Source organism: Chelmon rostratus, chromosome 3 (assembly GCF_017976325.1).
Source record: "Chelmon rostratus isolate fCheRos1 chromosome 3, fCheRos1.pri, whole genome shotgun sequence".
NCBI lineage: Eukaryota > Metazoa > Chordata > Actinopteri > Chaetodontiformes > Chaetodontidae > Chelmon > Chelmon rostratus.
Genome location: NC_055660.1, coordinates 24,447,927 through 24,460,951, shown reverse-complemented (window position 1 = coordinate 24,460,951; position 13,025 = coordinate 24,447,927). Strand labels below are relative to the sequence as shown.

The 13,025-nt window shown below is 41.0% G+C and overlaps 1 protein-coding gene across 1 annotated transcript in view; it reads left to right on the top strand.

Annotated features, from left to right (window-relative positions):
* dnah6 (dynein, axonemal, heavy chain 6) overlaps positions 1 to 13,025 on the top strand; it is a 53,491-nt gene that overhangs the window by 24,385 nt on the left and 16,081 nt on the right. The window contains 20 exon segments of the mRNA XM_041964216.1: positions 154 to 301; positions 566 to 723; positions 2,630 to 2,761; positions 2,955 to 3,126; positions 3,950 to 4,096; positions 4,275 to 4,348; positions 4,450 to 4,604; positions 5,136 to 5,367; positions 5,489 to 5,641; positions 6,189 to 6,329; positions 7,242 to 7,484; positions 7,710 to 7,877; positions 8,057 to 8,292; positions 9,607 to 9,751; positions 10,002 to 10,118; positions 10,329 to 10,452; positions 10,730 to 10,926; positions 11,376 to 11,579; positions 12,413 to 12,538; positions 12,782 to 12,946. Coding sequence (XP_041820150.1) covers positions 154 to 301; positions 566 to 723; positions 2,630 to 2,761; positions 2,955 to 3,126; positions 3,950 to 4,096; positions 4,275 to 4,348; positions 4,450 to 4,604; positions 5,136 to 5,367; positions 5,489 to 5,641; positions 6,189 to 6,329; positions 7,242 to 7,484; positions 7,710 to 7,877; positions 8,057 to 8,292; positions 9,607 to 9,751; positions 10,002 to 10,118; positions 10,329 to 10,452; positions 10,730 to 10,926; positions 11,376 to 11,579; positions 12,413 to 12,538; positions 12,782 to 12,946 — 3,237 coding nt within the window.

The window sequence follows — 13,025 nt, the reverse complement described above, 5'->3', positions numbered from 1 at the left end:
CATTAGATCCTCAATTACTTAACCAAAAATTCAATGAATTATTGAAACGCTTTTGAAAGTAATGAAACCTTTAGTGTTACAGTTCAAATCTGTTAGGCAAGAAGTAAATGCATCTGTGTTATTGAAATATGTTTGTGTGTCTGTCCCTTACAGTCAGTGGTGGCCCGGGGCCTTCTTAATAGTATCCAGGAAAAGTCAGGATACCTTCCAGTCTATATCAACTTCTCTGCTCAGACCTCTTCTGCCCGCACGCAGGAGATCATTGAGTCCAAACTGGAGAAAAAGAGGAAAAACATTCTGGGTATTGGATCACAGTTTGGTTACCACACAATCATTAACATGCTGTATTGGAGTGTAGAAATATTGTCCTTGATTTAGCACAAATGCTACTTTGTTTAGTTCAAGGAGCCTTCCATTCATCTCTCTGTTAATGCAGTTATCTTTCATAATTCTGCTTTTTCAGTCCATCTACACAGAGTATTATCCTATCATCCTGCCATCTTCCAATCAATGCACCTGTTAACCTTTTTCTCTTTCTCTCTTTTGCTTTTTCCTTTACCTGTAGGAGCTCCTGGTAACAAGAAGCTAGTAGTGTTTGTGGATGACCTGAATATGCCTAAGCTGGACACTTACGGCTCTCAGCCCCCCATAGAACTACTCCGTCAGTTCCAGGACTTTTCTGGCTTCTATGACAGAACCAAGTTCTTCTGGAAGGAGATTCAGGTATAAAGTATATAAGATGAGCTCTATCATGATGCTGCATTTTAGTCATCATTATGTGTGTACATATACCTGACATCTGGTTGTATGGAGTTCAGCAGATGACAGTTACAGTGACCGCAACATGTGGTCATCCCTTGTATGATTTCTTAAGCCAATATTTTTACACATGTTAAACACACAAGATCAAAATCCTGCAGACAAGACATGTTTGTAGTTCTTGTCAGCCACGTTAGACAGAATTTCTCTAGCTGTGTCCTCCTGTACAGTCTTTACGCTAAGCTAAGTTAAACCATGCAGGAGCCGTACTTAGCGCACAGAGATGGAAACGATATTGATTTTTCATCAACTGCAACAACCACATTTCCCCAACTGGTTGTTTTTCAGTAAAGTTAAAAAGTGTAGATATAGCTATTTAGTTTTTGTTTCAACACAGTCAGCATCAACTTAATTTGTTGTAGTTGGACTTTTAATGAAGTTTGTCCATTTCTATGAGAAACCCATTCATCTTGTGTGCCTGTGTGTTTCCATCTGTATGTGTTTTAATATAGTCGGTCCATTTTTATTTTCTGTATCGATATAAAGTTTCCTGCATTTAACTTTGCTATACAACTGTGTGTGCGTGCACACACACACACACACACACACACACACACACACACACACAAAAGACTGATTGCACTTTAGATCGCTTGTGAAGTCTTAGAATATTATAGTAGCATGCGTTTGTGTGCATGTGTGTATGCGAAAGTTGAAGTTGCACATAAGCAAAACAGCCAGGATATTGTGAAATAATGGACTGCACCACAGAAAGACAACACTTTTTTATTGGAGAACAAAGGGTTATATCACAGGAGCAGGTGTGTGGGGTTTTCATCTGGAAATACAATTAAAGAAACCAACTTGTTATTTTATTCATTATAGTTATTTTTTCATTCAACTTATTCATTCTTCCTGTGAAGAACTTTTTTTTTTTTTTTTTTTAAGTTTAGGTTTTGACATACACTAAGTGCAGGATTTATAAAAAGTCCAGAGTGTAACAGAATCAGTGCAGCACAGGGCGACCAGAGATGCTGTAACAGTGGTTTACACCCACCTGCCTTTGCAGGAATTCTGATCATGTCTGTATCACTGTAGCTCTGTAGCTCTATCCCTCAAGCGCTTGCTCACATAGAGAATCTTATCACTTTCACTGGCAATGTGTGTCTTATTTGTGTCCCTCAGGAGAAAATAAAACACACGTTGCCCTTAAAGAGTTTTGAATCAAAAGAAAAGCAAATTTAGTTACTTAACTAGCTATAGCTTTCTCGATGCTGGAATGTCAGACCTCAGACCAGTTGAAATATTCATAGTGTTAAGAGATCTAATTGGATTAGGAGTGTTTCATGTTTAAATTAAATTTGTGAATTTAGCTGGGTGTGCAGGAGAGACAAACCAAACTGAAACTTTACTTCATTTGATACTGTATTTGAATGCATGCAGTTTACTGGAAGGCATTTTTTTACACTGAAAAGCCAAATGAACATTTCATCTTTTCATGTCAGAAATTTCATCCAGCTAAATCTGAAACACCTGCTACCCTGTGCATTGAAATCAATATTTAGTAGTTCTGAAACACTACCAATTGATTAGTAGACTGAAAGAAAATTGGACAACAAAATTCAAAAAGTCATTTAATGGCTAAAGTGTTTTTTCAGACATTCTCTGGTTCTTCTCAATTGAGGATGTACTCACTTTCTATGTTTTCTGCATTTTTTAACTGGATATCTTGATGTTTTGGACTGTTGGAGGAAACAAGCAACATCAAGATGTCACCTTGTGCTGTGCTGGGCATTTTTACAATTTTCTGACATTTTGAAACGATGAATTGAGGAAAATTACCTCTTCTTCATCCTTTCTTCCTGTCCAGGAAATGACCATTGCTGCAGCGTGTGCTCCTCCAGGAGGGGGCCGCAATCCGGTGACCCCCCGTTTCATCCGCCACTTCAGCATGCTGTGTCTTCCCACACCCTCGGAGCACAGCCTCAAGCAGATCTTCAAAGTGAGGAAGCACATACACACACATACATGTTCTTAACCCGTTCGGGAACATTATTATGTGGGCCGAACATATGATGATATTTGAATGTTTGCTCCATTTCTCCCCATTCCTCAGTATTATTTTTTTTAAAATCACCCTTTATCCCCTCTTTCATGGCTTTTACGATCTCTTTTCCCTCCCAATCTTTCTCCAGGCCATCCTGAACGGTTTCTTGAGTGAATTTTCCCAGGCGGTGAAGGACTGTGCTGACCAGATAGTGAATGCTGCTGTAGAGATTTATGACCGTATGAGTGTAGACCTGTTACCCACTCCTGCTAAGTCCCACTATGTCTTCAATCTCCGGGACCTCTCCAAATGTGTCCAAGGTGAGACATGAGCACACACAGACACACACAAATTCAGATCACTGTCATTGGACACTCGTGGGATTTGACCTGATCATTGGGTTGGTTTTTGGATGACATTTTCCAGTCACACATGACTGCACCACTAAAGACGCATTTTCATGTGAAGTGTGGACAAACATTGGTTGCTCAGGCATACACTGTGTACACCCTCTCTTGTCCTCAACAGCACAAACAAAAATTTAGTTTTGCTTAACGAGACAGACAGATACAGAGAGTCTCTAAATCTTGGCACCTCCACAGCATGGGGCACAGCTATGATGCATCTCTTCAAGTCACATCACCAACTTTTCTAAGCTCTGTCTCAGCCTCATGTGCCACGACCCCCTCTGCCTCCTTCACTTCCCCCCTTCCCTTACCCAGCAGGCATCATTACAGCACGAAGATGCTGAAATGATTCTGCAACTGCTTTCTATACACTACTTGTTCAACATTGCTAGAGTGCATTACTCACACACACAATTCCCTTCAGCAATACATTATGTTGGTGAGGGGTAATAAACTGAGACCCACTCTTCCCATTTTCTTATATCACTGGCATCACATGGCTTCTCTCTACACAGCGTCACAACGTCTGATTTTTTTTCCTTTCATTTTTAATGTTACTAGTTAACTTTATATGGTTCTGATGTAGGTTTTTTGCATTAAACTTAGCTTTTTCTTGTGCTTTATTGTTTTTGTATATCATTCTTTTGCTCCTATGTATTCTGCAAATTTCATTTAAGATGAATAATTAACATTAACATTCTCCTTTCCATACTTCTTGCCCTCTCTTGATGTCCAGGAATACTGCAGTGTGAGCCGAGTCAAGTGAGAGACAAGAACCAGATCTTCCGTCTCTTCTGCCATGAGTGTCAGAGGGTGTTCCATGACAGACTCATCAACAACCAAGATAAGATCTATTTCAACACCATCGTCTGTGAGATGGCCAGTAAGAACTTGGTCACAAAAACCGTCCACATGACTCACCTCACTAAATGCACTGTTTGAATTCTGCACGTTGGACTACTAAGTGTCACCCTACCCTTTGTCCATTGAATTTGCATCTTGACCAAGATGCCCCTAGAAGTATAACCCTCTTTTTGACCCTCTCTTTCTCTTTCTGCCAGGCAAATATTTTAGCATTAACTTGGAGCCCTCATATTTTGTGACTCAGCCCATAATATTTGGGGACTTCATCAAGGTCAGATTCTTCTTTTCTTATCAAAAACGTTTGGTACCTTCAGAAAAAAAAAATGGATTTCTATGTTTACACTGAAAAGCTTCCCAACATTTCTCCTGTAGGTAGGTGCAGAGTTAGAAGACCGTCTGTATGAGGATCTGACAGACATGGATAAGATTCAGGCTGTTCTCCAGGACTACCTCGATGATTACAACATGACCTTCTCCAAGGAGACCAAGCTGGTTTTCTTCCAGGATGCCATTGAGCATGTCTCCAGGTGTGTACATGCAAGCTTGAACTGCTGAATTGCAAGATTTTTTGTAAGGTGACTTAGTTGGTGGTTAATGGATTTTAACTGTAGGTGATACAAACTGTGAGATGAAAGTTACAACAAGGAAGAAGTTAGTCTCGACACTTTATGATATTGCTTTTTCAAAAGGAATATCTAGATAAACACTGTTACATTATCTTTTGAAAAAACACAGTTATGACAGTGTAGTGTTTGAAAGGGATGTATTGCATGAAATGGCACATTTGTCGCTGCTGATGAGGAGGTGACTCCATGTTTGTGTGAGTTTTGATAGAATTAATTTGTGTATAAGTCTCGGCTCATATGTTCGACTTGTATTGTATCATGGCATGTCACTCCACACTCCAATGTGTTCTTTAATAATAAAAGTGAGCAGGTAGCTAGAGCTTCGTTGCTCAAAGACCTGCTGAAAGGATACATGGCTCACATGGTGTGGAATCTCTGACCTGTATATATCTTTATGACCACGACATTTCCTGCTTTTTTTTTTTCTTCTAGGATTGCCCGTATGATTCGCCAGGAGAGAGGCAATGCCCTGCTAGTGGGGGTGGGAGGTACAGGCAAGCAGTCCCTCACTCGGCTGGCAGCCCATATATGTGGGTACCGCTGCTTTGAGATCGAACTGAGCCGAGGCTACAACTATGACAGCTTCCATGAGGACTTGAGGAGGCTGTATAAGATGGCTGGTGTGGAGGGCAAAGATATGGTGTTCCTGTTTACAGATACTCAGGTATGATGGAAGGCCTTGACCGATATAAAGCTGATAAATATTTGGATGCCTGCAGATAGCTTTGTTTTCCTGTCGCACATCCAAGTATATTTAGAGGTGTCTGCTCTCTTTCCTGTTGTAGATTGTGGTGGAAGAGTTTTTAGAAGATATCAACAACATGCTGAACTCTGGCGAGGTGCCCAACCTTTTTGAGAAAGATGAGCTTGAACAAGTCCTCGCTGCCACGCGTCCTAAAGCCAACGAGGCTGGAATCAGTGAGGAGAACAGGGATGAGGTGTGCACAGACACAAACATTTGCTGTAAAACATATATCATTCAGGCAGTTAAAATGTAGCACAGTATATATCTACAACATATGCAAGCAAACAAATACATTTTCTGTGAAGATGATCAGAGCAAATTAGTGCATTGAAAAGTTCCCAGAATCATATCTCCCTTAGCTTAGCACAAAAACTGGAAACACTGGGAACCAGATAGCCTGTCATACCTTATTTGTTTAATCTATACAAAAACAGAAGTGTAAAATGTTGTGGTTTTATGGGGCGTTATGTGCCAGACTATCTCTTACACACAGTAACAGAGAGAGTCCTCCAAGAGAGATTTTAATACAACAATCTAAAACAGATATTGTCACCTAATGATTGAGATTTTCAAATAAAATCATCTGTGCAATTTAACACTACAGTAAGATCTAAGAGAAGGAGCTTAGAGAAGATAATTAAGAGCTTACATAACATTTCAGAAACGACATGGTATCTCTCTCTCTCTCTGTGCGCGTGCGTGCATGTGTGTGTGCGTGCATGCGTGCGTGCGTCTTTCAGGTGTTCCAGTATTTCATCTCTCGTGTACGAGAGAAGCTGCACATTGTGCTGTGTATGAGCCCCGTGGGCGATGCCTTCAGGTCCCGCTGTCGTATGTTTCCTTCACTGGTCAACTGCTGCACTATTGACTGGTTTGTGCAGGTATGCTTTTGCATTTTTTTTGTTGTTGTTGTTGTTGTTGCCATATCTAGTGTATAATTACTCAGTTTGGTTAGGGGTTGTGAAATTATGTAATTAATTATGTAATTAAAACCCTCGTCCCGAAAAGTTGGGTCACAGTATGTAATGTAGATGTAGATAAAACAGAATGCATTATTTGCAAGTTAGCTATATTTATTTAACAAAGTAATAAATGTAGTAATATCTGATATACAATCATGTGTTCACACAGTGGTGAACCTCGTTCCATCCTTGCTTGTGAATGATTGAGCCTTTCCAGGATGCTCCTTTCATACCCAATCATGATACCTGTTACCAATCAACCTGTTTACCTGTGGAATATTCCAAACAGGTGTTTTTGGAGCATTCCACAGCTTTGCCAGTCTTTTGTTGCTCCTGAACTAACTTGCTTGAAACATGTTGTAGGCGTCACAGTCATAGTAAACATATATTTACAAAAATCAATGAAGTTGATTTTTGAGCATATGTCAAAAACGATTAGCAAATTATCACATTCATTAGCACATCATTCCCCCCCCTATTCTTTGTCCTTACTGCATTTGTCTTGTTTTACAACTATCCTCTCTCTCACCCACCATTCTCTTCTCCAGCTCTTGTTCAGGATTGTAGTTTATAGCTTTCTATCCATATAACTCTGTTTATGTCCTTTTTGTTCGCATATTGAATTTTCTTTTTGATTCAGTTGTAGAAGCTTGTAATTTGCATTTTTATTGAAAGTCTTTATTATTAAGAGGTTGTTTTATCTTTCTATTGCTGTTCTGTTGAATCACCCTACAAATAAACTAAAGCTAAAGGAAAAGCTATATATACTTGCCCTCACTGCAAACCTTATCACACTTTTTCCTCTCTTCCTCTTGTCCCAATGGTTGCAAGTGGCCTCGTGAGGCACTGCTCTCTGTCTCTCAAGCCTTCTTCCAAAACGTGGACTTTGGCAGTGAGGAGCTGAAGCAGAGCTTCTCTGCCATGTGCGTGGAGATACATGTTAGTGTGACGGACATGGCTGAGCAATTCTACTCAGAGCTGAGACGACGATACTACACAACGCCTACCTCCTACCTGGAGCTCATAAACCTCTACCTGTCCATGCTAGAGGAGAAGAGACAGAACCTGGTGCTTGTGAGTCCAACCATCAATATACACGAGCAGTTATCAGAACAAGTGATTAGCTGCATGTGATATAGCAGAAATAGCAGCTAGTTGCTCTTGCTACTGGTTAGTAGTAATTATGAACACTTTTCTCTGCGGTCAGCTTCTTTGTTTTTGTGACACTGTAATAGACTTTGTAGATTTCATACAAAATATCCATAATGTGCCTGTGTGTTGGGGGGTGTTTATGTATAGGCCAGGGATCGTGTAAAGAACGGTCTGACCAAACTGCTGGAGACCAATGAGCTTGTGGACAAAATGAAAGTGGACCTGTCTGCGCTGGAGCCAGTCCTGAAACAAAAATCCATTGATGTTGATGCCCTCATGGAGAAACTGGCTATAGACCAGGAGAGCGCTGATGAGGTGTGTGTATGTGTGTGTGTATGTGTGCGTGCGTGCGTGTGTGAGAAAGAGATAAGGTATCAGAGAACATTCAAAAAATGTGTATTGTCTCCTTAAGGTGCTGAAAAAGCCTGATACCCTTTTGTTATTGCTTCAGTGAATGTGGGTGTATATCGTACAAAAATATATCCTTACCACAGGTGCGTAAAGTAGTGAAAGAGGATGAGGCATTGGCCAAGGTCAAAGCTGAAGACACACAGGCCATGGCCGATGATGCCCAGAGGGACCTTGATGAGGCTCTGCCAGCCTTGGAAGGTGCCAATCAAGCCCTTAATTCTCTCGACAAGGCAGACATCTCTGAGATCAAGGTGTTCACCAAACCCCCAGATCTAGTCATGACCGTCATGGAGGCGGTCTGCATCCTGCTCAGCTGCAAGTCAGTGTGCTTCTGTCTCACTCTAACTAAACAAGACCTCAGTCCTCAGAGATTTTTGGTAGAGATGTATCTCCACCTCTCTTATCACATAAAAAGTGCCCTTGTCTTCCTGTCTGATATTCCATTATTATAAACTCACATCTCACAAATTAGGTCACAATCTATTTCAGATGATGGTGCCATTTGATGGGGGCTTTGATGGAGCTTTTCATAACAAAGTCATAAGCGCATGAAGGACAGACCAGGCATTAAGGGCTTGGTGAAATTTCATAGTTAATCTCTACATGATGTGTGTTTCATTTGTTCAGCACAACTGATTTCATTCAACACCAGTTTCAAATGGTCACTCGTAAAGAGTCCAATTCTGTCGGATCAAAATTAGAATACTGGTCCAGTTTCAGTCTAGGATAAGTGACTAAAAAATACAGAAAACCAAATAATAAAAAGAAGTCACCCAATGTCACTGTCCCAAAAAAAGATTTATTATGATGATCCATCATTATAATCACAATCATCACCGTAGCTGCTTTCATCATCATGGCACTTACAATATCATCGTCATAATTATCACCAACTTAATTTCAGTCATTTCAACAATGATAATCATCATTATAACCACTATTGTCACTTTGCCAAATGTGTGAGATTATGCCTATTTTTTAATATCACATATTTTGTAGTCAGCATCCAGAGGGATTACCCTGCCATCTCATGACTCATCCCTCTGTGGACCCTTAAATGTCATCATCAGTCTACTGCATTGCTGCACTAAACCCAATCCTGCCCAATATCCTTTCCACTTTAACCCTTTAACACCCAGTGTTTCACGACTGGTACTCTCGCGCTACGTGGATCTTTCACTGGCTGCAAATTACATAAATATGAATGTGTAGTATATCTATTTATAGATTGGACTATTTAGTTTCTCCTTTTTCTCAGTCTTTCTGTTGCATGAGAGTTGTAAGCACTGTGTGTATGTCAGAGTGGGAGTCCTACATTTTAGTATCATGGCCTGAAGTAGCTGATGTTATGTGACTGTTATTTGTAAGTAGTGTTTCATTGTTATCATTCATCATCATTCATCATTGCTAACAATCAACAGTTCTGGGCTTTTCTAACTCATGCACCGTGTACTCTGAATCTAAACCTGCCATACTCAAATTGGAAATCAGCATCCATCCTTTCTTAATAGATTTATTGTGTACCCAACCAAATTAGGCCACACATGCGCACATATTATTACTGATTATTGTTAACATTTTCTTAGCCCCTCTTTTTCCACAACTCCTCACCAACATCCTGTCTTCCTTACAGACCGGACTGGCCTGGAGCCAAGCAATTACTGGGAGATGCCAATTTCCTCAGACGTCTGACGGACTATGACAAGGACAATATCAAGCCTCAGATCCTGCTGAAACTGCAGAAATACATAAACAACCCTGACTTCATACCTGAGAAGGTCTGTTTGGATTTCATGTCAAACACTCTGATATGTCAGTCAGATCTTTTGGAGTAGGGCTCAGAGTAAACAGACTGTGGTGAAACATTTTGACAGTTCTGAAAGTGCTAGAGCTGGGAGGGAAACTGGAAGACATCTGCTAAAGTAACTACGTAGATTTTGTGGTGGCATAGATTGTCAATAATTTGTCCAACATAACACAGGATCTTGTGTTATTTGGTGTAATTCCTTATTGTGTTGCTGATGTTAGGTGGAGAAGGTATCAAAAGCCTGCAGATCAATGTGCATGTGGGTCAGAGCCATGGATCTTTACTCCAGAGTCCTTAAAGAAGTTGGCCCCAAGAGAGAAAAGCTGGCCAAGGCACAGGTCAGTGACATACAGTAGAGTGCAGAATGCATACAGCTTTTAATCATATACCGTACATGCACAAATAGAAGTTTAATGGAAAGTGACTTTCATACGCTCTAGATTTCAATGCCGCCTATGCCAGATCTATTCAATTAATTCACTATTTCCTAATTCTCTAAATGATGCATGTCCCTCTGTCCTTGTCTCCATCTATTCTGACCCGTGCAGGAGGAGCTGGACATGACTATGGTCACCCTCAGGGAGAAGCAGCAAAAGCTTCAGGAGGTGGAGGACCAGATCAAGGTCCTGCAGGAGCAGTTTGACAGCAGTGTAAATGAGAAGGAGGATTTGGGTAAGGGGTGTGCCCTTTTTTGTGTTCCCACTTCAAAGTCTGCCTGGGTTTCAAACTGCCCAGCCACTGTAAATGTTAAGTGAATTCATGTTAAAGTCTTAAAGTTCTGTGAAAAATGAGATGGAGCAAGTTCTCATTTATATGTCTTTGATCTCTTTCAGTATTGAAGGAGGTTTTATTACCCACTGGAATTGAAGAAAAAGAAAAGGCTGCCAGCGTTAACCTTGATGATATTTGTTTTTTTCTCTATGTCTTTGTGACCTCTCTCTCCTCAAAGTTAACACCATGGCTCTGACACAGGCTCGGCTGACCAGGGCGGGGAAGCTTACTTCTGCTCTAGGTGATGAGCAAGTACGCTGGCAAGAAAGTGTTGCCTTGTTTGAGCAAGAGATCATCAATGTTGTGGGGAATGTCTTCATTGCAGCTGCCTGTGTGGCCTACTATGGAGCGTTCACTTCCCACTACAGGCAGCTGGTAGGTACAGTGAGATGAGGTGACTTCAGAGATTTTAAAACTACTCTGGTATGCAGAATGGACAACTGGTAGATTCAGTATGAGTGTACTGTGCCCCTTTGCATTGCAGTGATTATTTGAAAGAAAATTAAGCCCAGTTGTGGCTTGTATTTCTGTTTTAAGGTGCAGTTCCCCAAACAGGATAGATATATGTAGATTGCAGATCTCCAGCAGGTGTGTGTGTGTGTGTTTCATTAAGGTGATGTCAGGGATTTATTTATTTTATCTTGCATTGTGCCTAACTTTGGTGGCTGAGCATATCGAATATGGAATTAATCTGCAGATGCTCCAGTTCAAGATGAGACCGAACATTTCTAGGGATGTCACTGCTCACACCTGGCAGCTATAACAAAACAAAAAAACATCCAAAGAAAAAAATGAATGCATCTGTGTGTGCCCCCTTTCCCCAGCTAATTAACCAGTGGATCATGCGGTGCCAGGAACTGAGCATCCCCATCGGTCCCAGCTTCAGCCTGATCAATGTTCTCGGTGACCCATTTGTCATCCGCCAGTGGAACACGGAGGGTCTGCCTCGTGACACCGTCTCTACAGAGAATGGGATTCTGGTGACCGAGGGCCACCGCTGGCCTCTAATGATCGACCCACAGGACCAGGTGAACTAGAAATCAGGAACAAGGCAACATTCATTGAGTGTGTTTCAGGCATGGATTGATTTGTTGTTAGCTGTGATTAAGCAGTTAATCAATTTATCACCCGAGTACTTCTATTTTCCTTTCATCCCGTCAACCTGAAGTTTCCCCTATTGTGTCATGTTAGGGACAACTAAATATATATATATACACAAGGTTGAAAAAAGTGATAATATTATTCTACAAACTTGGATTTCATGTCTTTTAAAACTTTGACTAAATGGCTTTGGTACCAGTGTAAACAACAGAAAAAAACTCTCTCAAAATAGAATTTCCTGTCAGAGATGGTTAGAGACAAAGTCACACTGGCCCCTGCCCCAGGAAATACACACAATTCCCAGCTACCCCACACAGAAAGGACACAGAGCAGCTCACTCAGACCTACGTACATATACAGGATGGAAATATTGTCACAGCTTTAGTTTTAAGGCCTCGCTGTAGTTGATTGTGTCTTCTTGACCACTGATCCCTCTTCCTCTCCTGTCATATTTGATTCTTTTATTCTCCTCCTTCCCTGTAACTCTGTCTGTTGTTCTTTTTCTACAGCCGTGCTCTCTTGCTTTGCATAGACGGAGGGATGCAGACATGGGTTAGACAGAAACTGACAAGTTATTTATGAAGGCTCCCTTGTTTCACTATACCTATCAGACACATGATTCATTGTAGATGATGTATTTTATACTCCCACAACAGTAGTTTTCAGTGTTTTCCCACTACCATGGCTACAGTCCACCTTTGTTACATCACGTGCTAACATCATATCTACATTTGATAAAGGTTATTTCTTCCACCATCAGGCCAACCGATGGATCCGCTCTAAGGAGGCCAAGCATGGTCTAAAGGTGATCAAGTTGACAGACCCAAACTTTCTCCGTACCCTGGAGAATGCCATACGCATGGGCATGCCTGTGCTGCTAGAGGAGGTAGGAACTAACTAAAAACATTCAAACATATCTGAGCATAAAGGAGATTTCTAAAACATTATTGTACAAGTAATTTGGGGAAGGGACACTTTTGGTGTGTATGATTCACACTTTTGGCATTGAAGCAAACTTCCCGTTTGCTTCCATTGATTGAACATATTGAACTATGAGACCTTTATTGAGCAGTTGTTTATTACCATTTGTGTGTGAGTGTTCCTGCATTCTTGTTTTGTGTGTGTATAGTTAAAGGAGACCCTCGATCCAGCTCTGGAGCCCATCCTGCTAAAGCAGACATTTGTGGTCGGGGGACGGACATTGATCCGACTTGGAGACTCAGATATTGACTATGACAAAAACTTCAGGTTCTACATGACAACCAAGATGGCCAACCCGCACTACCTCCCAGAGGTAAGGACTGATTAGGTTCATCTGACATCAGCAGTTGTGCATCAGAGTAGCAATGCCAGTTCACTGTGAAGTCTTGAAT